A 27,746-nucleotide genomic window follows, 5' to 3' on the forward strand; every position below is an offset into this window, starting at 1 on the left:
AGTCAGATACGCCTGCCCATTGTGCCCCATTTATCCAGCTTGTACAATCTCACAAGCCCACCTCTTCTGTGATGAGCCCCAAACCTTAGAAAAGGAGCATTCCGAGGGTTCAAATAAAGAGTAACTTTTATTATTATGGCCCCCAAGACCCAAACCATTAGTTGGCCACTGCACAAACACTTCCCTGTTCAGCTGACAGGTAATGTAAAGCAATCCCGTTGTTTATAGACCCACACGTCAAGGCCTGCACAGTGGTCTGAGTCATAGAGCTGGGGCAGTAGAACAGGCCGAACAGCTGACTAATAAGTGTTAAATTCTCTAAGATACAGTTAGCACCAGGTGCCCAGGTAAGCCATCTGTGAGGCTTACACCACATTAAGTCCCTGAGATTGTTTAAGCATGAACTATTGTGGCAATTTCTTTGAAATTTATATTATATAAAACCAAAACTCAAAAGATAATGGACAGCACTAGAATCTAATATCCACAAAGGTATATTATAGTCCCTATTGAAGCATAATTTTCCCTATAGTCACCCCCACTTTTACCAAAGATATCCAAATGGAGGCTAATTTATCTACAAAATAAATCTAATCTCAGTAAACTTGGCCTGATTATTTGTATATAATTATTGAATAACCATTAACCACACAGGACCCTTTAAATCTGCTTTGCTGGAATTTTCCTCAGGAATTTTTAGATTGAACTTTTAAAAAAAGATTTTATTTATTTCTTTTTAGAGAGAGGTGAAGGAGGGAGACAGAGAGGGAGAGAAACATCAATGTGAGAGATCAGCCACCTCTCACATGCGCCCCCACCAGGGATGGAACCCATAACACAGACATGTACCCTGACCAGGAATCGAACCAGCAACCTTTCACTTTGCCCAACCAACTGGATGACACAGTTGACAGCGTCCAACCAACTGAGCCACACCAGTCAGGGCTCAGATCGAACTTTAGATGGCCTCTCAAAACTAAGAAGCCAGGCCATGTACTTACCATCAAATTTTGACTACAATACCTACACACTTGGGTGGATCCTCCTCTCTTCTCAAGGTCCCCAGCACATCCTGAGGGTCTGCCCTTGCATCTCCCAGGAAGCAACCTTTATTCCTCAGCAGCCTGGAAAGTCTGCTGTGAACCATGCAAACTAGATACCAGACTGTTTTCCCAAAGGGGCTCTGTTGGCTTCCAAAGTCAGTCTTAATTCCTCAAAGTCTTCTGGTCTGAGTCTGAGCATGTCTCTTTCAAACATGACATTCCATTCAAAGCCTTGATAATAAAACCAGCCTAATAGATTCTTATTGAACTTACATTGCCATGAAAATAAAAATACTCATTATTGATTCTATAGGGATCAAGTAGTGAGAAAAATGAATGTTTCAATTCTGCTTACAGATGTGTAATTTACCAAATTGCTAAGTCATAGGTAAACAAGAGTCCTTTTATCTGAAAAACAAAAAGATTAAAAACACAGTAATGTCAAAAAAAAAGTCATAAAAATTGTAACCATTTCCATCAGTTCATTCAGTCCTATGTAATTTAAACTTGCTATTAGTTCTCTATTAGTCTAGAGAACTAATAGAAAAACTTGAATCCAGTTTTTCTATTGGTTCTCTAGACTTTGCCTGATAATTCCAGGAAGTTTGCATGGCTGTCAAGACTCCTGTGATTTGCTCAGTAAAGTGGATACCTGATCACTAGAGATTGTGGAAGGCATGTTCTAAGTGGGAAATGACACGTGGACTGGCTCGCAGTGCCCACAGTGTCATAAATGAGACATGAGACAAATTTACATGGACTACCGAGTCCTGTGGAGGAAAAGGGATGGCATGGCTACTCCCTCAAGGGGGGAGCACCTCAGAGCAGCCTGGCAACTCTCTCAAGGGGAGAGCACTTGCCTAGACAGGCTTTTATTGGTTTAATTTGCACAGGAATACAGGTACAGCTTATTAATCATTGTCATGCAGTAAACAGTAGATAGCATACAAAGAACTGTTAGGGCTTCTTCTAAGTCAGGGCCTGCCAGCTAAAAGGCTACAGAACTTTGGGAACATAAACTTTTTTTCTGCTCGGGCCTTGATCATTTAACTAAAAGCATTCTAAGCAAAGCAGGCTTCACCAGGATTGTTAGGAATTCTTTCTCATCCAGATCACCCGGAGAAACTCGCCATTCCCAGCACAAGGCTGTACCACCCTCTGTCATTGTTTTCAGGCTTAAATCAGGCAGAGGAGGCAGGTAGCCAAAGAATTTTCTGAGACATCTCGCAGACAGACCAAGGACTCAGGCTTTGTCAAAGCCAGGGGGCGAGGGTCCCTCGCCCCTTTTCTCCATAGCCCCCCAGGTCCTTCCCTGGGTCTTCCATGTGATCATGCCTGTCTTAGGTTGTTCCCCCCTTGGGGAATCTTACCCATCATTGGCTAACCAATCAAGAACTGGAGGCCAGTTATGGAAAAAGGAGCAGAAGTGGCGCTCTTGCCAGGGAGATAAGCTTTGTCTCCTTAGTGGTTTATGGTCCGAAGGTCACTCACTCAGCCTTAGCCATGGGGGGTTTCAGCTTCTGAAACCAGGCAGGGCGGTCCCCAACAGGGAAACACATTTTCTGACAGTTTCTTTGCCATTATGAGGGCACCAGTCTGTGACAGGAGAAAGCCTCAACTTACCCAGAAAGCATACACACAAAAACAAGGACATATTGATCACCCAAACCAAGTGGCAGTTGAATGAAGTCCAGCTTAAATAAACTATAGTGGATGAGGAATGAAAAAACTCAAAAAATACCAAGGAGCCAGGTTACCCAGGGGAACATCTTAGGTGTCCCATAGCCCCAATTATTCATTCAATTTACAGCCATTATTTACTGACCTTAATGATTCTGATTCAGGAACACACTGTTGCCATGTTATAAAAACATCAGGATGGCAAAAGTCTGGCAGTGGGTCATTTTTTTGTGGAAACAGGATGGACTTGATTCACTTGAGCCACAATCTGATGCTCAGGGTCAGTCGTTTTAATGTGTCTCTCAATTCTGATGACAGACATCTTATGTCAGGACATCTCAGATCCCCAGCAACATATTTTTGGAACATTTATAATATATACTTATAAAAATACAACATAAAGAAGACTCACTGTTATTTATTGACAGTGCTTTTTCTATATTTTCTCCTCATCAAAATAAACCTAATTAGTTTAACATTTATCCTTGTAAAGAGAAAAAACAAATTTTTGTGGGTATTTCAGAGGCCCTCTGGAACATCTCAGGTATTCCCAGGTCAAGACTCTATTTATAATTTAAATTTGCGGAAGTTTGTCAAAATATAGTTTGTCAAGAGATTTTAGACATCCGACTACATAGGATCATGTCATTATGAAGCAATATATAATTATTCATCTAGTCAAGTGATAATAGAAAATTTCAAATACAAATACAGAAGTATCAGTTGGTCCGAAGGTTGTGGGTTATTGTTAAGCTGATTAACAAATACAGAAGTTTACATAATTATTAACAAAACAGTTCTTACTATTGAGGAGGTGCCATTTTCTTAAGTAATTAAGGACTTGGTTAAGACAACGTAAAACACAGAAAACTATTTGATGAACACAGAATCTTTGCTTTCTAGGCAGAAGACTTTTTTCCAGTATCAGTAGCAGACCAATAAGCCAAGAAACTTTGTTTTCAGTAGAGAGAGATCACACTATAATTTTGCATCAGCTCACTTTTTATGTTTAAATTTCTTTCTTTTTTTAACCAAAGTTATATAGGCATATGGTTCAAATATTGAATAGTACTGAAAGACATAGAATGGAAAACAGTGCTTCCTGCTATCCTGGGACTCTTCCTACCCTCTCTGTTTGGAGCACCTGTTTCCTGGATCACAGTGCCTTCCTTCCTCCCTGTTGGTTTGCTCCTTTATTTTGATGGAGTATCTCCTCCACTGGCTCCTAGGGAAAAGGTGCACAGGAGGTCAGTTTTTAGAATCCTTACACACTTAAATGTTTTTTTTCCTACCCTTACACTTAATTGATCACCTTTCTTAGCAAATAACTGGATTGAAATCATTTCCCTACAGAATTTGGAGCAATATTTCCATTCACTTCTCATATTAAAGTTTTTTGTTGAGAAGTTTGATATCATTTAAATTCAACCTTCTTTTCAATGACCAATTTTTATCTCTGAAGATTGGTGCTTTAAATATAAAAGGGACTACTCTTAATGTAGGTATTTTTTTCATTTATTGTGTTCTATACTCAGTAGATTCTCTCAATCTGAGAACACTTGTTTCTGGGATATTTCCCCGTCTTTACATCCCAGAAAATTTTTTCTACACCGTTGTCTTAATTCTCTTTCTTGACCTCATATTAGTTGGACTTTGGACGTTTTGCTCTGATCTTTTCATTGTCTTAACATCTTTTCTCCTGTTAACTCTCCTAATCTCATATTCTACTTCCTAAAAGATTTTATTTTCTAAAAGATTTTCTTGACCTTCAAAACTATATATATTAAATAATTTATGATTCACTTAATAAATTTTTAGGATCTGCTCTTTATTTGACTGTTCCTTATAGTATCCTATGAAATGCAATCTTTTGCAGAGGTAGTACATTTCTAATATTTTTGGAGATGGGTTTTTTTAGTTTTTCTTCTTTCCTTGCTTATCTTAATTTCCCCCAAGTTTCTTTCATGCACATGTTTTCATGTTTGGTTGAACAGTCTCATGGTGAAGATGTTCCAAGAATTTTTTGGTGATCCCTAACCATTCATATTTAGGAGACTAACAGGATGATTGGAAGCCCGAGTGTGGGAAAATAAAACCAAAAGGTCATCAGGTCAACAATCAGCCTTTGTTGGAGGATTCTCATAGGCAAGATCTGGGGGGCCTTTCTCTGGAGTCGTTCAGTTTCTCAAGGGAAGAATCTTGCCCAGTGACGTGTCTAGCAGTGGGCATTCTGAGAGTGCAAACTAAGGATCTGACTAGGGATTGCCCACAGTCACTTTGTTTTCAGCCCTGTCCCTCACTTCTGATCTCTGCTAAGCCTGGTCTCCAGTCTCTCCAGTTCAGTTTCTCTAGAAAATAAGCCTTTGTCTCTTGTTGGAGAGCTGATTGGGAAGGGAGGGTGGTCCTGGCAGATACTGAGTCACCTGGCTGTCTGATGTAGTGTTGATGTCTACCATATATTAAGACTTTAAACTCTCCCACTGTGTTTAGCTGTCACATCCGCCCTGACTTTTGCAGCTCTGGGTAGCTCCTGGTGCCCTCTTTCTCAGAGGTTCTGTGGTAGGTCACCTCCTGTCCCATTAATTAACATTCTCCAGCCATATTCTGTCTTCTAAAAATATGTTAAATCTCTTCTTCACACTTACCTCAGTTGGGGTTCTTCAGGTGCAAAACCTGGGCATTTTTTTTTCAATCTCAGTTTACATTCAGTATTATTTTGTATTCATTTTAGGTATACAGCCTAGTGGTTAGAAAATTAAATGCTTTACCAAGTGCTCCCCCCAATGTTTTAAATACTCACCTGCCACTGTACATAGTTATTACAATATTGTTGACTGTATTACTTGTGCTGTGCTTTACATCCCTGTGACTATTTTGTGACTACCAGTTTGTACTTTTTAATTCCTTCACCTTTTTCACTTAGTCCCCCAACCCCCCTCCTCTGACCATAAGTCTAATCTCTGTATCTATGAGTCTGTTTCTGTTTTGTTTGTTCATTTATTTTACTCTTCAGATTCCACATAGAAGTGAAATCGTATGGCATTTGTCTTTCTCTGTCTTACTTATTTCACTTAGCATAATACCCTCTAGGTCCATCCCTACGGTCACAAATGGTAAGATTTCATTCTTTTTTATGGCTAAGATTCCATTGTATATATACATCACAACTTTTTCACCTGCTTGTCTATTGATGAGCTCTTGGGTTGTTTCCATAGCTAGGCTATTGAAATAATGCTGCAGTGAACATAAGGGTGCATATATTCTTTCAAATTAGTGTTTTGGGATTCTTGGGTTATATACCCAGAAGTAGAATCTCTGGGTCATAGGGCAGTTTCCTTGTAATTTTTGAGGCAACTCCATATTGCTTTCCACAGTGGTTGTACCAATCTGCATTCCCACCAACAGTGCTAAAGGGTTCCCCTTGCTCCATATCCTCACCAGCACTTGTTGTTTTTGGATTATTGATGATAGCCATTCTGACAAGTGTGAGGTGGTATTTCATTCTGGTTTTATTTTGCATTTTTCTGATCATTAGTCACATTGAGCATCTTGTCATATGTTTATTAGCCATCTGTATGTCTTCTTTGGAAAAATGATTATTTAGGTCCTCTGCTCATTTTTCTAATTGGATTGTTTGTTTGTTTTAATGTTGAGTTGCACAAATTTTTTATATTAGCCCATTATCAGGTGTATCATTGGTGAATATGTTCTTCCTTTCGGTGGCTTGTCCTTTCATTTTGTTGTTGATTTTCTTACTTGGCTTTGCAAAAATATTTTAGCTCTATGTATCCCCATTTGTTTATTTGCAGAAAACCTGGTCTCAATATGTGCTGAAATAATTAGCAAATTTCTAATCACATGAGACAGGAAGTCTGGAGGTGAAAGGGCATCTGTCCCCAGAGATCAGAAATTGGCTCTGCTTCTCTGCCCTTTTTTCATTTCATTTCTTCAGTCTTCAAAATCTATAGCAAGATGGTTGTAGCACTTTCCAGCACATCCAGATAAAATAAGGGCTAGTGAAGGTGGAAACCACTTTTTTCTTGTGTCTCTTTTTAAAGGTGAAAAAAATCTTTGCAAAAGCCCTCCCCAAAGAACACATTTTCTTTTATTTCTCATGTCCTTTTCTAAACCAATCATTAGCAAGATGAATGAGATTTCATTATGGTGTGGAGGTTCAGTGGAGGCTGTGAGTTCATTACTATAACTATCACCATATTTTTGCCGACCTTTTTGTTCTTTGCAGCTAATGCCTTTTTTATCCTCTTACTCTGATTTTAGTAGGATTTTGGAAGGGAGAGGAGATAAGTGTTCAATCAATCAGCCCACTTAACAGGAAGTTCTTCCACACTTTCTTACAAAAAAGTTTCTGTATTCCTTGCTCACTTTTTTCCATTATCTTTTTCTACTTCTCCTTATTAAATTTTAACCCATACACAGAAAAGGAAAAAGTATAATATAATGAACACCCCATATACCTAGCTTGAAGAATTATAATATTCACGTTTTACAATTATATTTACTTTATCTATATTTTTTATGATATATTTTGGACTAAACTGCCATTATCATGGCATTCCACTTGTGAAGATTTCCAGATGCATCTTTTAAAAGTAAAGATAATTTTCTGTGTAATCATGACACTATTACACACTTAGCAAAATCCAGCTAACTTTTATCTCCTGTAAGGCAGGAGTTCCTATCATGTTGGAGAAGGCTTCAGAAAGAGCCTACTAGAAAGTCTGGAAACAATTTAAATGTCCATCCATAGACTAGTTGAGTAAATTGAGATGTATCCATATTTTGGAATACTGGGGAATATTTTAAAAGATGACATAGTTCTATACATGGAGAGATTCTTACAATATCACTAGGTTTTTCCTTAATATCTCAAAATAGTATGTGCAGTGTGGTCCATCCAGTTCTTATTTTAAAATGCCAGTGTACGCGCAGTAAAGAAGTCTAGAAGGATATAATAACTCAAAATGGTAATAGCACTTGATCTTCAGTGGTAGGATTATGGATGCTGTTTTCTTTTTTCATACGTTCCATCAAAATGGTTTTACCATTTGGGTCTTCAGCTGTTAACAGGCAATAGTGCACTTGCCCCTTCTGATCCAGGGGAGTAGGTATCTGGAAATGCACCCAGGGAGATGTGGTCTCTGGACTGTAGACTTAATGTGCGGAGTGAATGGCATCTTTGTTTTTATAAATATGGGGAGGTGATAGTCAATAATAAACTGTCATACTAATGGGGTTCTTTTTTTTTAAAGATTTTATTTATTTATCTTTAGAGGGGAAGGGCAGGAGAGAGGGAGAGAAATATTAATGTACGGTTGCCTTTTGTGCGTCCCCTGCTGGGAACTGGCCTGCAACCCAGGCATATGCCCTGACTGGGAATCGAACCACGATCCTTTGACTCACAGGTCCGCGCTCAGTCCACTGAGCTACACCAGCCAGGGCTGGGGTTCTTTTAATAACACTGAAAAACTACCTGTAGTTCTGTTCAGGGTGGGTTTTGGTGTTTTTTGTGGTAAAATATACATAACAAAATTTATCATGTTAACCATTTCTAAGTGTACAGTTTAGTAGCATTGAGCACACTCACATTGTGGTGCAGCCGCCACCACCGTCTCCAGAACTTTTCGAGATCCCGTCCTGAACCTCTCTGCACTCACTGAACACAAATGTCCCATTCCCCCTGCCCCACTACTGCTCTGCTTTCTGTCTCTATGGACTTGACTATTCTAGGTATGTTGTGTAAGTGGAATCATAACAATATTTGTCCTTTCTGTCTGGCTTATTTCCCTTAGCATAATGTCTTCATGGTTCATCCATGTCGTAGCATGTATCAAAATGTCATCATTTTTAAAGACTTAATTAATATTTTGTGTGGATATACCATATTTTGCTTATCCATTTATCTTTTGATGGACATTTGGGTTGTTTCCACCTCTGTGGCTTTGTTTTTAAAGGACTGTGCCTTCAGGAGCTGCTTTGAACTCAGGTATTTCTTTTTTTTTTTTTTTTTTTTAAAGATTTTATTTATTTATTTTAGAGAGGGGAAGGGAGAGAGAAAGTGAGGGAGAGAAACATCAATGTGTGGTTGCCTCTCATATGCCCCTTGTTAGGGACCTGGTCCACAGCCGAGGCATGTACCCTGATTGGGAATCAAAACAGTGACCCTTTGGTTCGCAGGCTGGCACTCAATCCACTGAGCCACACCAGCCAGGCCATGAACTCAGGTATTTCATACCTGGAAAGATTTTATAGCAACAAAGAATCCATAGTAGATGTGAAAGAGAAGGGAGACAGATCAACAGTGCTGCTTCATGTGACTTTAAGGGGCAGCTTTCAAAGAAGAATACAGAAAAGCAATATTTTTTAAGGATCTCAGGTTTTTTTCCTTCCTATCTTTTTCCCTGATCAGAAGTAAAAACAACTGACCACTCACTTTGACTATTTCTCTTCTAACTCTTCTACTGATGTGGATATGCTTATTTGATTTTTTGTTTTTACCTTGTTTTGATTTTTACTGCTTAGAAAGCATGTTCTACTTCATACTATGACATTGCTTCTCTATAATCTTAGCCATAATTGAGATGAGATCTCTTGGATTATTTATACACATGGAATTCATTTATTCCTTCATTGAGAAACATATTTCCACACCTACTACAAGCCAACTGTGCCAGTGGGAGGGCCTAATTCCTTGTCAAAGATTAAACATTCGCCCTGTTTGGTGTGTCTCACTAGATTGAGCACCGGCTTGTGAACCAAAAGGTCACTGGTTCAATTCCCAGTCAGGGCACATGCCTGGGTTGCAGACCAGGTCTCCTGTAGGGGACCCATGAGAGGCATTAATGTTTCTTACCCTCTCTTCCCTTCTCTCTAAATATAAGTAAATAAAAATTTTAAAAGCCTCACCTTTTAAAAAAATTAAACATTTTCCACAGAAGATACAATTAAACTACATGTGGCATGATATGAAGAAACTGGCCTGGCTGTGGGGTAAAAGACTTGTGGCCCCATCATTCAGACAAAACCTTTTTTCATGTCACTCTAACAATCTCATAAAGTCATAGTTCAGTAGCAAAAAAAAAATGGTGTCTATAGGGATGTCCTCCATCATTATTGATATTTTGTCAATTGGTTTGAACTTGTTTATCTGGTCGATCTTCCTGTCAAGTTCCACTTTCAAAGAGAAACAACTACATGACCGATTACTTACATGCAAGTGGTCGAATACTTACAACAACTCATAGAAGACTCTGTCGCTGCATTTTACATTCTGCATTCACTGTTCATGTTTTCCCTGATGCCCAGATGGAAACAGGGCAGAGCCTTAGCTCCACCAGATCTGTAGAGGGCTGGTTGCTGCTAACTCTCTTAGCCTGAATGTTTCCCTGTGCAAATTTGCCACTGACCTGGAAAAGCTACTTGAGCTGCCTTCTGGGCTCTATTAAACTGCACGGGTCTTGATACCTCAGAAAAGTTTATTCTGTTTGCTCTCTCTTGCCCTTAGACCATCATCTGCAAATAGCATAAGCAGTACCACATCTTCAAATCATAGTGGCTACACTCCGGAACCCCCTCTGCCTCCAGTTGGAGGTGACCTTGCCAGCCGACTGTCAAGTGATGAAGGGGAGATGGACGGAGCCGACGAATCTGAGAAGTTTGATTGTCAGTTCTCCACCCACCACCCTAGACCTCTTGGGGTAGGCCACTGGATGTTTCCCTTTGTGCATATTTCCCCCTGTGCTTTGCGGGCATTTAGGTGATCGCGTCAAAGGGCATGCATTCCTAAGGAGAGGTCGTCAGGACAAGCAACCCTGAGGTTAAGTGATTGCCATAGAAATATGCTTGAAAAACACAGAAGGAAAGGAAAGGGCTCCCAACTTATTATAATCCTAAAGCACCTGAGTATTTGTAGTCTACCTTGAAGTAATAATGCTTGAGAAATGGTGTTTATTTAAGTGCACTGGGGAGCTGACCTTCTGGCTTTGCCCATGTAAAATTGAAGACTTTGATTTCAAGAGTTAGTCTAGCTCACCTGCACTGGGAGCCGTCTGTCTAAGCAGTATGCCAGGTGCCAGCCCTAGCTGTTTCTCCCATGTTGGTTCTGAGTTTTTATTGTTATTAGTGAGTGTGACCATATGGCGCTGGTACTGAGGGTGTGTATATCTGTGCATTAAGGAAAGGAGGAGCCCAGGCCGTTCGTAGCAACTTGATTGCTGATGAAGAGAAAGGTCGTTTTCTTCCCAGTCCTCGAAAGGGCCCACTTTAACTATTCAGATCATTTGAATCGAGCTGAGAAACATAAAGAGGCATGAGCTGGAGTTGTATTTATGTTCGCCATATGAGCACTTGAGAAGGAGATGCCTGGTGCTACCATCACAGAACCGAATGCTGGGGGCCTGGCGCATGGGACCCCATGGATGGTTTGCTCTGGTGTCAGCTTGAGCCCTGCAGGAATAGTTTTGACTCTTTCTGGAGCTCAGGGACTATGTAGGTGAAATCGATCCTGCATCAAGAAAGAATGACTCCCTTCTCCCTCTGTCTGTGAGATGAATGAAGACCAAATTCACTTCTTGTTGAAGGGACCTGAGGTTTACCAATAGCCTCTTGGCTAATTCAGAAGTAGTGAAGGATGATAATTAAGAATGCCTTTGACTGCCAATAGTAAAAAACTCAACTCATACAGTGCATATACTATGGTCATTTATTTGACTCGTGTCACAAGAAGTCTAGAGGTAAGTGGTTCCAAGCTGAGGGACACTGGTCTCAGTGTGTGTGCTACAACTCCAGTCCTCATGCAGTAGCATTTACACAGGATGGAAAGGTACAAACAGAAAGGGAGTCTTCATTCATAGGGATGAAAATCTTCCTGTGAACTCCCTAGCTGATTTCCCCCTTGCTTCTGCCAGACTGGCTCACATGCTCATGCCTGCACCACTCAACAGCAGGGAAGGATGGGACTGCAGTGACACGGGGAGGAGCCAGCCAGGATTCATCCCAAGGTTCTGGGAAGAGACCCACCTTCCTGCTCGCTGCTCCATGTCAGATATCAGAACAAAAGTGCAGTTCCGTTAGCCAGGAAAATACAGGGAGAGGTGGCAGTGGGGTGGCAGTTGGCGAGATTGGCAACCTGTGGGGTCTGCTGCAGTAGCCAATGGCGAATCTACAGCTCTGTGTGACCAGGAACAAGAGCCTTTCAGGACATGTGGCTTTGCATCTCTATGGAATTAGAGATACAGGTAACAGAGACAAAAAGGTGCCTTTGGCTTCCAAGTCAGAAAAAGAGATTGAGCTCTCCCAGGAGGCCAGAATCTGGAACACATCAGGATGTTTGTCCAAGTGACAAGCTGCCAGGCTACAAAGGATTCACTCAGGTCTGGCCACAGTGGATTTGTGTGCCCTTAATGTTGTGCTGATTTAAATAGAAAGGCTACACATTTGTTTCTTTGTTTTATCTTTTCTCTCATGGTCGATTGCTATATTAAATCATTTTTGTAATGGACACTCATTCAGTGTGTCTTTAGCAACGGGACAAAGGAAGGAGAGATGTCTAGACCTGGAAGAGCTCCCACATAATGCGGGGGGGCCAGCTTCTTGCTAGAGAATTCCCTTTGCCTGTTTTCTTCCCTCATCAATAAGCACTTAATATGAAAGTAAAGACTTTTTCATCAATAGTACCAGATTTGATGGGCAACAAGATTTTAATGCAAAACCCCCAAAACATAAGCAGAAACAAAACAAAGGGAAGATCTTGCATTTGCTCCTGAGAACTGTTCCAGGAAGGGTTGTGGAGTGAGCACCAATCCAGCACTATGTCTGGGATGGAGGCCAGGAGCTGTCGGAGGCCTGAGGAAAGGGAGAGAAGCTGCATTTGAGTTATAGAGTCATCTGCAGACTCGTCTGAGCTCTAGACCAGCCAAATGTCACCTTCTCAGAGGCTGCTTCTTACATTTCTGATTGTCCTATCATCATAATAAAATGATGTTTATTAAACATCTTACTGCCCATATTTCAGCCATATGGTTTAAAATGTAATAGTTTGATTTAAACATTTTGTGGGACCTTCCCTCTCCAATCCATCATTTTGCCCAGATCCCTACTATCCTCATTGAACAGAATGGGGTCCCTGGGCTTTATTCATTTATAGTGAATAAACACATCAGGCACATAAGCATTACATATACCACAAGACCACGTAGTGTTTCCAAGGTGAAATGTAAAAAGTATGCAGTGCATGTGTTGTGGGAGTTCAGAGTGGCAATGTTACCCAGATAAAGGTCATTGGAAACGAGAGTCTTGATAGGGCACCGAGGGCAGGGAGGATTGGGCGTGACAGGGAAGAAGGAAGAAGGCAGGCAGATGGAACAGCATGAATGTAAGTGTGGAGGCAGTGATGTGTCCTGGGCAGCCTGCAAGTGCTGATAGGAAAAGAGATGACGGACTAGGAAAGGAGGAGTGCAACCCAGTTAGAAATTATGTGGCTCTGTTGATGACAGATAGGAAAGGTATGACCAGTCGGCCGAAGAACATCAGCATGAGGTCTTTCCATTACTGTGATAAGAAGCAAGGAACCACCAAGTTCTGCAAGAAAATGGATGACTCAATAAGCAGGTGGTACTGAAAAATCATCCTGGCTGCTGGCTGTTGCTGGTTTTGGTGTTTTCAACCTAAAATGTTGGCTTAATCCCAGATGTAGAGAAAGAGCCCTCAGTGCCACAGAAAATTAAATGTCACTATTGTTGAGTCATAATGTGATGTTCTGCAAAAAAATCTAGAGCTCAAACTAAAGCACCACAGAAATATTTTTGGCTTCAGTACTGTTTGCTTCTTTATTTTGAATTTAAGTGCACCCCTGTGTGTTATTATGCAAATGTTATTTTTCTCTGTATGGTTTATATTAGCTTATTAGCCTGTAATCAAAATTAAAACTTTTTTTCCTCACAGTTTTGCTCATTCGGGAGTCGCCTCATGGGACGAGGGTACTATGTGTTTGATAGAAGATGGGATCGTTTTCGATTCGCACTAAACTCCATGGTAGAAAAACACTTGAATTCGCAGATGTGGAAGTAAGTGAGCGGTTCTTGTGCAATGTAAGATCAGAGCTGCCCTACAACTATCTGAACCCCAACTTTTTAAATGAGCATCAGCAGTTAGCTTTTAGCAGAACAAAATGGTTCTGGAATCAGGATTCATAATTAGTTCTTAAATGCCAGCTTTCCTTAATGGCTTGCCTACAGTTTTTCAGAGACACATAGATGTGTGTTATGGTTTGTCTTATTTGGAGGTCATTTTTGTGTTGGTAATCTTCTCAATGAAAAGAGTATTATATAAAATCTTATTTCTTTAACAATGATAAAGGGCCTTTTGGCTATGAGGAAGAACACCTAAGGATATTAAAAATATGTGTCTGTTTGTAATGTTAAGGCTATAATGTCAATACTAAAAATTTCATGGTGGTTATGGACCAATGTCTAATCGTTTAATATCCTATGAAAAAATACATACATCAGCCAACAGGGCAGATCCTGAGTGATGTTGTGAAGTTGGTTAAGCTTGTCTTTGGCCCTTCCCAACCTCCCTAGAGCTCTGTACTCACACTTCTCTCTAACCTAAACCCAAGCTTACATTCCATTTCTCTAATGTCCCTTTATTCTCCAACACCTCCCAATGTATTTACATTTTCATAGGAGTTTCATAAAAAAAGGAAGAAACCTTCTTAGGAAAATGCTGTTGTGAAGGAATGACAGGCTAGACCCTCTCAAACCTCAGCACATAAGAAACTGCCATTCTGGCCACTTGATAAAACAAGACCAGCCTGCTGGCTATCCCCACCCCCCACTCCTACAAAGGTGAGCTCTTAAGGTATCATAATTGCTTACATCATAGCTTTCTCAGATCAAAGCCCAGATGGTTGAGGAAAGCCAACTCTGAAGCCCTCACCCCGCCCAGTGAAGCCCAGGCGAGGCAAGGAAGGCGTTCCTGCGAAATGAGAGGGACTGGTAGTGGGGACGGGAACAGAATTCAAAACCTGCCTTTCTCCCGGGTTTCCTCCTCTGTCCCAGGCAGTGCGGCCCCTCTTCATCATGGTGCCCAAGGAGCTTGCTGACCTCAACGTCTAGGAGGAGTAAGCTCTGTTGTGTCTGCAAGAAGCTCTCAGGGTGGATTTAGGACTAAATGAGAATACTTTCCAAAAAGTAGGAAAGGGCCACAAGAGAAGCTTATCATTTCTTCCCATTTAAGTGACTGCCCAGTGTGTCTAAAAGACACCCTCGATACCTACTTGTGTCCATTCTGAACAGCAACAAATCGGTGCTGCATGCGGGGTTTACCGTGTTCATGGTTATTTGTTAATTTATCCTTCTGCGATTGTTCCCCCAAGATGGCAGCCAGCCCTGGTGACTCTCGCAGCTCTTTGCTCTCCTGTGTTGTGGAAGTGTAAAACCCAGGCACGTGGAAGGAATGTGTTGATCTGTATTTCGCTACCTGCTGTCCTGTCAGCTCAAGCTCCATATTCCTTTCCTCCTCAGGCACAGAAACCCGAGCCACAGGGCATCAGGTCCCTCCCCCCTTTTCAGGACTTGCCTAACCAATCTACTGTCACTGAGCAACATTGGGGCTGCCTGGGTGTCAACTCTGGAGAGCGTAGCACCCCGCTGCCCTCTCAACCTCGCTGCCCAAACCCCAGGCCCGGAGGGGCCCGAACTTGGAGGGATGGCAGCCGATGGGGGCGTGGAAGACATTAGGAAGAAAAGGAACGGCCAAGACTCTTTTTTCTTTAACAAGCATTTAACTCTGCATCAGGAGACGCCAACACAGTATTCTCTTTCAGCCAGGTCAGCATCTGGAGCTCCATGCCAGCTGGCAGGGGAGGATGGGCACTGTCAGTAATTTATTCGCATCTGTGGGCTTTTTACGGGACTTCCCTAGGCCAGTGTGCAAAGCTTAAACCAGGCACAGCCCGCAAAGCTGAAATCCACTGCCATTCAGCCCCTAGACAGACACATAAACTGCTCAGCATGGGGGGGAAGGGGGTCCCGGGGACAGTGAGCAGGCACATGGCCCTTGCCCTGCTTCCCCCTGCTCTTCTCTCCTGCCTCTGCTGTCCACTTACGATCAGTGGGACAGGCAGGAGAGGGAGAAAAAGTATGCCAAAAAATAGCCCCATCCCAATCCTGAGTGTCTGAGAGGCAAGATTAAGGACTTCAGCCCAGCTTGTCAGCACAAGTGAAGCGTGAATTTATACTATTGAATGGAAAAATTACAAATTGGGACATTCAGAGAGATCCCAGTTAAGGTCTTGAGTGGGGTCCTCTCTAAATGAACCATCTGATCTTTGTAAGTAACTTTTTATTACAAGTAACTGCCAAACCTCTGCCCACATGTACTTCTATCCAGACTCTAACTGGTAAAAAACTTGAGTTGAGGGGAGATTGAGCGGGAGGCCTACAGTCCACACCAAGGCAGCTGAGACAGCAGGGCAAGTGTGCCGATGCCACACGTGCTGAGACATGTTCCCTGGCACTGTTAGGAGGGGGTCGTACCGTGCCCAGCAGTTCTAAGAGCGTGTTTAGACCTTTCCCGTCCAATTATATGGAAGTCCTTGCCCAGCATGCATAGTTTGTTGCTACTGAGAATTCACTTGCTCACCATCCACCCACCCATCCATCCATCCGTTCATTTACTCATTCATTCATTGCAATAAGTGCAATTAATGGAACACTTGTTTAGTGCTGATGGGATCTTCTACATTCTTTAGGCTTGAGAGAAAGGAGATTTTCAAACACTGTTATGGCCACAATGTGTTTGGCAACATTTTTCTTTTATCTTTGATCTCCTCAGTCTGATGTTTTCAAGGACTCTGTTTATCTATATTCAAGGATTCCTTCGGATTCCACCCTAAAGACTGAAGCCATAGCTTCACCCAGTGGCAGGCAGAAAATAGAATCCTCAAAGAGAACAGTGCTATGAGAGGCACGTCCTCGTCAGCAGGGCCTCTTTCCAGAGTTCCCTGATGCTACAGCTGGGAGGGGGGCCTCTCGGGAGAAAAAGGGTCTGGAGAAGCCCATCTCACGCCTTGCTGCAAGCCCCTGGGTTGCAGATGCCAGACCTGCTCACCTTCAAGTGCTGCTTTCAAAGGAGAGTGAATCCCTAACTTCTGGAGAGCCCTAGCTCTGCTGGAAATGATTCCCAGGGGATACAGGGAGTGGGGAAAGGTGAGAAATAAAAAAGAGCCAGTTTGACAACATTCATCCTGAGGTCAGTATTCTTTTCCTGCAAATCTGGAACAAATGGTGATTCCCCAAGGCTCTGTGCTCCTCCTGGTCCCCAGAGTAGCAGCAATATCAGGCCATGGCTTAGAATTGGGAGCTACTTCTACCACCAGTTAAAGGATGGAGTTTGCAGGAGGGCCCACCTGGGTGGCCCACCCAGGGTGGCCCACCACCTGGTTCTGGCCTTGGCTCCACGGAGTGTAAGCGGCATGGAGTTTGCTCCCAGGCACCCCAACCTCCAAGAGGACCTTCCCTGTCCATGTGTTCTCCTATGCCCAAACCCTACATTTGTCTTCAGAACAAACTAGAAATTCCTGATCCCCTTTTCTGGATACATGAGGGTTTCTGCTCTCTCACCCCTTCCTGACACAAGTACAAGAAGACCTGTTGAAGGGCAGCCACACTCCAATTATAGCTCCTTTGAGTGAGAGCTGACATAAGCTGGGGGGTCAAGAAGAAGTTAGCCCCGGGTCTGAGAAAGTTAGCATCTTGCATCATTTCCCAGCCCCGACCCCCTGCTGCCCTGCGGCTTCCATGGCCTGGCCAGCAGGAGCCAGTAGCCACAAGCTAACATGGAAATGCCTCCATGGAACAAACCAGAGGCTGCAGACAGGAAATACAGGAGGAGGCTGGCCTGTGAGCAGAGGGGCATTTCCCACTGTGCCTGGAGCCCAGAGCAGTGAGGAGTGGCAGGGGTCGGGTGGGCAGAGGCTGCTCTGGCCCATGTGTGTAGGTGACAAAGCCTTGTCCTCACAATTCTCACTTCAGGCCAGGACCTAAGTGTGAAATGACCACTTCTCATTAAAAACCACCTTCATCACAGCCTCCCACCCCTGCAAATAAGGAGACCAATATTGTTGGAGAAATTTCTATTCTAAATCACCATCGCCTTTTATTCATGAACCTGAATTAGCCATTATCCAATAGCCAAGCGTGGAGAAAAGGATCGGAGAACCTGAAAGTGGTTGAAATGAGCTTGCTGGATATGGCGATGGGGGGAGCCCCAGGGACTAGGGAAGGGCCATAATTCAGATTTGCCATCCTTCAAGGCTTCATTTTCCATAGTCTGGTCCTACCAGGGTTTTCTCTGTAGCCCTGATGCTCGCACTTAATCGAGCCTCTGAGGAATGCCAAGCCGGTTCTCACTGTTTCTCTCTCACTCTTCTCTCATGTTTAGGAAGATCCCTCCTGCGGCAGATAGCCCCATGCCCTCGCCAGCAGCCCACATCACCACCCCTGTTCCAGCATCCGTTTTACAGCCTTTCAGCAACCCCAGTGCTGTGTATCTTCCTTCAGCTCCCATCAGCTCGAGACTCACCTCTTCTTACATAATGACATCAGCCATGCTCTCAAACGCAGCTTTTGTGACATCGCCGGACCCGAGCGCCCTCATGTCACACACCACAGCTTTCCCTCATGTGGCTGCAACCCTCAGCATCATGGACTCAACCTTCAAGGCCCCATCCGCGGTGTCCCCGATACCAGCCGTCATCCCTTCCCCATCCCACAAGCCATCCAAAACCAAAACCAGCAAATCCTCAAAAGTCAAAGACCTGTCTGCCCGTAGCGACGAGTCTCCAAGTAACAAAAAGAGGAAGCCGCAATCCTCAACTTCCTCCTCCTCCTCCTCATTCTCCTTGCAGACATCCCTCTCGTCTTCATTATCAGGGCCCCACAAAAAGAACTGTGTTTTGAATGCCAGTTCAGCTTTGAACTCCTATCAGGCGGCCCTTCCCTATAACAGTCTGTCCATGCACAACTCAAACAATGGGGTGAGCCCACTCAGTGCCAAACTGGAGCCCTCAGGACGGACCTCGCTGCCCGGTGGCCCCGCGGACATAGGGAGACACGTGGGCTCGGTGGGAGGCGGCAGTGACTCCTGTCCCCTTTCAGTGCCCTCCCTTGCAGGGGACCTTTCTCTGGCCTCACACAATGCCGTGTCTTCTCTGCCCCTCTCTTTTGACAAATCAGAAGGAAAAAAGCGTAAGAACTCAAGTTCTAGTAGCAAAGCCTGTAAAATCACTAAAATGCCTGGTATGAATAGCGTTCACAAAAAGAACCCGCCCAGCCTTCTCGCACCGATGCCCGATCCCGTTAACAGCACCTCCTCTCGGCAGGTAAGGGACCCATCCTGCCAGGGACCTCCTGGCACTTCCTTCTCAGTCCCCAGGGCAGGGGGAGCTGGGCAGCACCCCTGCTTAGCCAGGTGACTCTGTCTCATTTCCCCATATGCAAGTGTCCCCCTCTGCTGCAAGGGCAGTGTATTTAACAAATACTTTCTGCAGCGCTCACTTTGTGCTAAGTGCTCTTGTAAGCATTATGCAAACATTGTCTCATTTAATCCTCACAACCCAGTGCAGTTGGGATAATTGTTATCACCACCTTACGGATGAGTAAACTGAGGCACAAGGAGATTCCGAGTTCCCCACTCCACTCCTATTTTTGTCTCGAGGTTCTGACGATGGTTTTATTAAAGAGTTCTATTGCCAAGAAGTTTTATCTGATCTTTTGGAGTCCCCTTAGGAAGAGCTGAGGCCCAAGCAGGTTAAATGATGACTGGGGTCCCACCTTGATGTGGGGTGACAGCTTATGCTTCCTGCTCCCAGGTGACTGCTTTTCTCCCTTCACCTGACCCCCTCTTACTGATGTAGCTTTTTGTTTCTGAAAGTAAAACTAACTCACACCAACCAGCACAGAACTGTTCAATGCCATTGTACACATAGGGTGGCATATTGTGAAGAAAGCTATGGAAATGTGGCATGGCCCAGGAAAAATCTGTGTTTCTTTCCCCTGAGTTCTGTTCACATCCTCAAGTCTAGTCTGTCTCCTCAGGCTGGGGAAGCTACTTAAGAAAGTCCCCACCTTCGCCAGACTGATGCCAGCTGGGCACGGAGGAGGGGCCGAGTCTGGCGGGAGGACCAAAGTCTGCAGGCCTGCCCGAGGGGCTCAGGTGGGCCGGGGCAGCAAGCGGCCTGTAGCAGCAGCCACAGACTGAAGCGGGCCAGACCCTGAGCCGAGCCCCGCCTGGGGGTGAGGACTTGGGAGAGATGAGAGGCAGTTGTTAAAAAGATGTTTTATTGTTTTGTGTCATTTTTATATGAGACTTGTTAAAACCTCACGAAGAGAACATCTTGAGGGGGATTCACAAATCACAAGTAAACACTTGAGAAACAGCAAGTTTGGATCCCAGGGGCCAGACAAGCTGCAACTGAGGCCAAGGTGAGAGAGGGGGAGACGTAGGTCGTCTCACTAGAGCCTGTGCTGCCTTCTGACTCCCCAGTCCCAGGGGTGCAGGGGGAGGGGGACCAGCACCCACAGGGCCCTGTGCTGAGGCTTAACTGTGGGTCAGTGCTGCCTCCAGGTCTCAGGGTGGAGGGCATAGCCAGGACTTCCAAAAATTGAACATGCGCATGAATTACCTGGGGGTTTGTTAAGATGCATGTTCTGAGTCAGCAGGCCTGGGGTGGGGCCTGAGAGTCTGCATTTCTAACAGACCACTGATTTGCAGGCTGCACCCTGAGCAGCAAGGTGGTAGGATCACCCATTTTAGAGAAAGTCCTAGTAGCTAATACTCATGGGATGGGCTGTGTTCCAAGTAGTTCAGGTATATTAACTTATTTCTTCCTTACCTGTTATGGTAAGGACCCACCCCATTTTGTAGAGCAGTAAACCAAAGCACAGGAAAATCAAGCAATGTGCCCAAAGTCACACAGCAAATAGTAGGGTTGGGATCCAAACCAAGTAATTTAGCTCCGGGGTCTGGGCTCTTACCTCCCATGCCTCTGTGTCAGTGGAGTGCCTCCGTATTGAGTGAACGTTGCTTGTTCTTTTGACCCTTGGCTCTACAGGAACATAGGAAATGTTCAGCAAACACTATGAGTCAGTCACCACCAGTGGTAAGAGGAGCAGGCAAGCCTCCACCAGTGAGTGCCCATCAGGAAGGAGTTCAAAACAGCTGATGAATGTAACGGGCTGCCTCAAGTCTAGCCTGCATAGGTTCTCTAGTGCAGGTGATACCTGGGGCTTGTCCCCAGGCCATTAAGAAAAGGCTTTGTCCAGGGTGACTGCCGGTGGTGATTCCCAAATGCTGGAGAAAAAAGCTTTTGGAATCTCTTAATTCTCTTAGGATGTTGGAAAGGGTGTGGCTTCCGGTTGAGAAATTCAAGGTAAACCTGTGCTTTGGCGACCAATTGAGGGCCTGTTTAATTGTATCTGATAGGTGTAAGGCCAGAATTTGCATAGAAGCATTAAACAAAAAGAACCGTGAATGTAAGACAAATGTCTTTATGCAAAGTCGAGTTAAGTAGAGGACCAGTTCTTATAGGCCAAAGGAGGGAGCTGCCTGTGGAATGGTACTCACCTGAGGACCAGCCCCACAGGTGCCAAGGAGGCCAATAAGGAAGGAGAGGAGCTGGTCGGCCACACCCACTCGCTCCCACTGCATTGTTCAAGGACCCAGCTCGGCCTCCCACCTGATGGGGAAGACCTGTGCCATCTTGCTGTTTTTCTCGAGAACAGTAAGGTGTGCACTGTGTCCCCTGGCCAAGACACTGACCCAGAAAAAGACCCAGGCTCTTATCCCCACTGGTCCAGGGGAGTCTGCAACTGTGTTCAGAGGTGGATAAATCTGTATAACCCATTGGCAGCTGATGGAACTGGGCCTCTGCTGAGTTAGATGCTCCTGAGGGGAGGGGCACGCCTCTAGCCAGATGCTTTTGTCCTCACCCCTAAAACTCCCAGTATCTCCATCTGGGAAGCAGAATTAACAGTGCCCCTCCATGATGAGAACGGCATCTTCAAAGGACCCCCTGAAACATGTTCATTTTCTCTGCCATGTAAAGTGGAAACACAAGTTCCAAGTGGATGCAAGGAGAGTGAGCGCGTTATCCTGCAGCCCCTCTCCTTTCCCCAGCAACACGTGGGACGGCTGGGAGGGGAGGCCTTTCCCAAGCTGGCTTGCATGTCTGAGTAGGGCCTCACTGGTGTCTTTCAGGTGGGGAAAAATAGCAGCCTAGCTTTGTCACAATCCAGCCCTTCAAGCATGTCCAGCCCAGGACACAGCCGACAGGTAAGTTACTGGGGAGCAGAAGTTCATAGGGTCATCAGCAGAGTGGAAAGAATGTGAGCGTTGGAGTCAGACCCTGGTCCAAATCTCATCTCCAGTTAAGAGCATCGTAGTCTTGCTTCCACAACTAGTAGTTATTAAACTGTGTGCCCTTGAGCAAGTTACTTAACTTCTCTGTGCTTCAGCTTCCTCACACTAAGATGGGGATTATAATGGCCCCTACCTCATATGGCTTTTTAAGGATGACTATTTATTCAGATAAAGCCTCTAGAAAATGCCTGATATAACAAACACACAAGTTTAGCTATTATTATTAGCAGCTGTGTAATATTGGGCAGATGACTTCTCTGAGTCTGATTTTTTTCATCTATTAAATGGCAAAATCAATGCCTGCCTCCCAGGGTTATTGTGAAAATTAAACAAGATGACATTGACTAAAGGGCCTTGCTCAGGGCAGATACCAGTCAGTGCCTTCTTAAGGCCTCTGGTACGAATATTCAGCATAGATTTAGGGGTTTTTATAAACTTGAGACGTGAGAGTAGCCAATGCACCAATGATTTTCTCCAGTGGCCTGTGTGCATCCAAGGGAGACCAGAGGGAGTAGGGGTTAGGGTTCTGCATGTTCTACATGATTGCAAAAGATACAAATACAGCTGTGTGTTGTGTTGTCTTAGATGTGCTTCAGGTTTTATAGATAACAAATTGCAGTGTGTTCATCTACATCTTGAGTTTTGGGGTTTCCCCGCAAATCTGGGATAGAGTTTAGATGAAAATTATAGGGAAGTAGTCTTTGTATACCCAGATCCAGGGGATGTCTCATTTATTTTGAGACACTGTGGCCCTTTCAGCGCCTGAGCACCTGCTGCCCACCTTCTGGGCTGGTGGGGTTGGAGGTGGCTCGTCTATACTCAAGCAGTCTGCCACTGTTTGCCGCAGGCCTCCTGCATAGGTGGCCGAGTGCACCTGTCCAAAGCTCCAGGCACACTCATGGGAGCCCAAAATGCTGGCAGTCAGCCTAAACAAATGTAGTAGTAATAATAATAATAATAGCTATCATTTGTTGAACACTTTCTCTGCAGGTGCTTTGCTAAACACCCTTTACATACATTTAAACCTTTTAACAAACTCTGTGAGAGGCAAAAAGGATTATCCTCATTTTGTAGGTGCAGATGACTAGAGTAAGACTCGGTCTCCAAAGTCTCTATGCTTAATCCGACACTTGGCTTCTTTCTTAGACGATTCTCTATGCTGTTCGCAGGTTAGATAGGAAACATCCCAGGTGAGCGAATAATAGAGACAAAAAACTGAAGACAGGTCACTTACTCCCACCCTCTCTCCTAGAGAGAACCCCTTGAATGCTCACAGGACTCGTCCCTGCATCTTCCTCCACAGCCAGGATCGTTGTGACTACCCTACATTTCCAGAGCCCTTTATAGCCATCCCCTCGTGTGCTCATTGCACCTGCCTATAGCCGGTTGCGGGAGTTGGGATGTGTCCTTTTTGTTATAGATGAGAAGACTCACTCTGTTCTTGAATCCTTGTGGTAACCCCAAACTTTTCCTTTTTCTTCTTTTCTTTTTCTTTTTTTTTTCTCTTTTCTAGAAGACCACAAACAGAACCGGCAGGATAAGGACTCTTCCGTAACAAGATGATGAAGCCACTTCCAAACCAATGCCTGGCTACCCGACCCCACCCAGGAGGCCCGGGATGGGGGAGGAAAGGGAGTGGGCGGTGGGGGAGTCCATTTCCTGGGCCCTGCCTATGACTCTGGCCTTTCTTCTTCTATTTTTAAAGACCAATTTTTAGCTTTGGAGAAAAACAAAAAAGCAAGAGAACGCGAATTTGCGATTTACAGGAAATACCAGTGTTTTTTTTTTTTTTTTGCATTGTCTTTTGTTTGCCACATGTACACATTCTTCCAAAGCTTGGGGTCACTCCTCCAGCTTCTGATTTAGCTACTGCACCATCATCGTTTTGCTCCAGCCACAAGAACAGACAGTGCAGGACTTTAGTTCCTGGTGGGCATCGTCAGAAACTCTTGAACTTGAGCACGTGCAGTGCTCCTTTCTTTGTCCTCACCCATCCATCCCTTGATTTCCCCTCCCACCTGCCACTCACTGGGTCTCCAAGGCCATCAGAAGAAGCTGCCTCTCCTCAGCTCCCTCTGGACAGTGTGCCGACAGGAGGCTTTGCTGTGGAGCAGCCTGTGTTCGGGGAGCAGAGAGCAGAGGTGGGAGGGTGGCTCAGTGCACTCACCAGGTTCCTGTGGTGCACCAGCACAGCAGGAGCCAGATGCTATTGGTAAAATTGAGAAAAGCAACCTTTTAAAGATGTGGTTTACCCAATACCACTGTCCAGCTGTGCAGGTCAGAGAGAATGTACTGTGTCAGGTCTGGAATGGGTCTGGGAGGTGGCAGGAAGCAGAGAACGGGGGTAAGAGAAGATATCCCTCAAAAGATGGTGGGAGTGGGTGGCTGTGGTCATCCAAGCTTGCTAGGAATCCATGCTGCAAAACCCCTTCCTGGGCATCATGTACAAAGCTGGGCAAGTCGGAGAGGGAAGCACCCAAGGGAGAAGGTGGGAGACCCCAGGAAGCCACTCTGGAGAAGGCCCAGTGCCTACAGCTGTGGAGATTCTCAGGCTGCCCTCCAGGAGGACTAGGCAAGAGGGGAAGGCCCAGGGGGGAGCTCCATGGAGGGCTGTGTGTCAAACCCCTAGTGAGAATAAGTACTAGCAAGGCTCACCTACCTCTGCGCCTGGGTCACTTGGCCCTGTGACTCTGCCCATCCATACATCAGGGTGCGCTGGGTTAGCAGAGGCCACAGCTCAGACACAGCCGCCCCAGGAAAGTGGTAAGGCTGAGCCCCCAAGTACCCACTGGGAAGAGAAGCTGCCACTCTGCAGCCAAGAAACTCCACACTGGAGATTTGAAGGAAACATCAGTACTGTAAGCTCCAATCAGGAATCATAGTCGGTAAAGTAACTCGCAATATAAAAGAAATGTTCTGTGCTGTTCATCATGTAACTTTGCAAATGATATCACGGCACAGATAATAGGAGTTTTGCTTCATCCCTCAACCAGAAATGAAAGCCAGTTTTGCAGCTGGACACAAACCTTCATCCCCACCCTGACATTTTCCTTTCTCCCACCCTCCAACCCAAAGATCAGACTACTGTTAAGTTTCACCACACAATTGGATTTTACTAAGACGGGAGGCAAATGGAGTGATTTGCGTCAATGAAATTGCACTGACAGTGTTTCTTATAGGGTTACTAAAATTTTTTAATATAAAAAGATTTTTTAAAAATCATGAGTTGGTATTAGGTTCCAGGACATTAGTTCAGATGATTTCATTTTTATTTCTACAGTGTTAAAAGTGCACTTATATGCTGGTTTATTTACATCTTAGAAAAAAGAGACTGCAAATTGAATGGAAGATATGTTACTTTTTCTTTTAAAAAAAAAGTTAAGGCAGATTTAAGACTTATAAATGTTTAAGAAATTATAAACAAGATTTGACCCTTTGAAAAAAGTTTAGAAGATATTCCTAAAGTAAATTTTTATAGTGTTAATTTTGTAATAATTTATGTTTTACTATATTACAGAGCTAACTGACCAGAATAGTTTCAAAAACAATATGAAACTTAGGAAAGTTTAAGCAATGTTTATATTTTTAAAATGTTCTTTGAATTATGTTTTTATTGTACATTTCTTCAGACTGAAAAGTGTGTACATATCTTTGTTATTTTTGCACAATTTTTGTCTTGTTCGGTTTTAGAAGTCTGTTTTTTTTATAATTTATTTTGAGTTGCAAAAGTTGCAGGACTAAAAAAAAAATCTCAGCAACAAAATAACCCTCTGATTTATAAACTCTTACATTCAAAGAGGGAAAACAAAGGTTGAGAGATGAAGTGTCTGCTTCTGAGAAATAACGTCTGGACAGGGACTCAAGGAGCAGTTCAGTAATAGGCTTAAACATTTTAGCTCTGCATCTTGCATTACAAGCTGGAAGAAAGAGGCTCCCCGCCGAATGCTGCTGACTTGGTGAAAGACTGGCTCTGACCAAGGTGAGGACATTTCTGGAAAACTGAGCAAAAAGGGAAAACCCACCATGTTTCTTTCCTCACAGTCAACCACAGGTTTACTTTATAATGATGTATTCAAAACTCACAGCTTGAAAAACGGAATGCAAATAAAAGGTTTTCTTTGGTTTTGTTTTAATGGAGTTCAACTGGACCAGCCTATAAAGCACTATGAGGGTGACCCCCTTTGGGTACTTCTCTTCTGCCCACCCCCACCCCCACCCCCACCCAGCCCTCTCTCCCAGCCTCTTGACTGCACACGCCCATTTGCCTGAAGATCTCGTGACTTGCCGCCAGCCACAGAGGCAGGAGTGTTCGGTTGTTAAGCATAACGCAATGCATAGACCTGTCAGCCATAAAAACAAAGCGACTTGGATAACTTGTATGCCTTCTTTTGTATCAATGTACCAGTTGTAAATAATGCTGATCAACCTTTGTAGAGAATAGTTTATACAGCATATTCTATTATTGCTGATTCTCAGTGAACTCTTGTTTTAAAAAAAGGAAAAAAAGAAATTTTCTATTTACACCTTCTATTTTGTTAATGCCGTCGGCCCATGGCACTTTAACGAAACTGTGGGTTTTACGTAGCTGGCCAGTCATGGGGTATATTAAATAACTTGTTGCACAGAGAAGAATTTGCACCTGCTCATTTGTCCTTTCCTACTACTGATTTTAAAACCTTTTCCAGAAGAATTTTGAAGGAAGCATGTCCGAACATTCTAAACAAATGCCACACTTGTGGTGTGGGTTTCTTTTCTATGATCCATGTTTTGTAACACTAAGTATTTTCCTTCTTTGTCCCGCACCTTCATGTATTAGCACTATCAGAATTCATTCCATGCCTGTGATATTGTAAGCAGAATAAATGTCTAAAGTAGGTGTAAATAGTAAATTCTATGGCTTACAGTTGTAAAAAGGAAAGAACAAGCATGTATCTATTGATACTGCCGTGGTTCATCATCAGGCCTGGAGATGTTCTCCAGTGAGCGATTGTATTTTTCTTTTTGAGCTTTTTTTCTCTTTTTTCCTTTCTTTTTTTTTTTTTTTTGTAACATGGCTTTGTAAATAAAATAATTTATATGTTTGTAAAAAAAAAGTCTTTGGGTTTTCATAAAATTTAGATTTTTTTCTTTTGGGTGGATATATATTCTTACCAGACAAGACTTCCTGCTAGGACATACTGGTACATTTGAGGATGAGAAAAGAAGAGTGAATTCATTCCACAAATATTTATGGAGCATCCTGGCTGTGGCTGCCCCTGAGCTAGGCGCTCTATGCTTAGTGATGAGAAACAGACATAGTCCCAGCTGCTTTCTGGAAGCAGCCCAGTAGGAGAGACAGTAAATAAACACACGATCAAATGTGTAATTACAGATTGTGGCAAATGCCATGGTTCTATGAGACAAAATAGGAGAAACTGACAGTGTGTGAGGGGAGTGCTGTCAGGGAGTTTTCTCGGAGGAAGTGAGCTGAAGACACAGAGAGGGGAGAGAATCCCAAGCAGAGACTGTCCAAGGTATGAGAAGTTCATGTAAATTCCTAGACCCTAAGGAAGATCCACAGTGGCTGGAGCAGGAGGAGAGAGA

The 27,746-nt window shown here is 43.8% G+C and overlaps 1 protein-coding gene across 9 annotated transcripts in view; it reads left to right on the top strand.

Moving 5' to 3' along the window:
- The window catches only part of ATXN7L1 (ataxin 7 like 1), a 236,001-nt gene extending 208,794 nt beyond the window's left edge, over positions 1-27,207 (top strand). For 6 of the 9 annotated variants that reach the window (XM_053673179.1, XM_053673180.1, XM_053673182.1 and 3 more), the window contains 6 exons: positions 10,246-10,438; positions 13,683-13,804; positions 15,266-15,571; positions 18,186-19,125; positions 22,002-22,076; positions 23,677-27,207. In XM_053673179.1, the coding sequence (XP_053529154.1) occupies positions 10,246-10,438; positions 13,683-13,804; positions 15,266-15,571; positions 18,186-19,125; positions 22,002-22,076; positions 23,677-23,718 (1,678 nt within the window). In that variant the 3' untranslated portion in view covers positions 23,719-27,207. The remainder of the gene's footprint in view (positions 1-10,245; positions 10,439-13,682; positions 13,805-15,265; positions 15,572-18,185; positions 19,126-22,001; positions 22,077-23,676) is intronic. The other 3 variants (XM_053673181.1, XM_053673186.1, XM_053673187.1) reach the window with 2 other exon arrangements.
- Positions 27,208-27,746: the final 539 nt, after the last annotated feature.

The sequence above is a fragment of the Artibeus jamaicensis genome, unplaced genomic scaffold, assembly GCF_021234435.1.
Source record: "Artibeus jamaicensis isolate MK-2021 breed Jamaican fruit bat unplaced genomic scaffold, CSHL_Jam_final contig_834, whole genome shotgun sequence".
Classification (NCBI taxonomy): domain Eukaryota; kingdom Metazoa; phylum Chordata; class Mammalia; order Chiroptera; family Phyllostomidae; genus Artibeus; species Artibeus jamaicensis.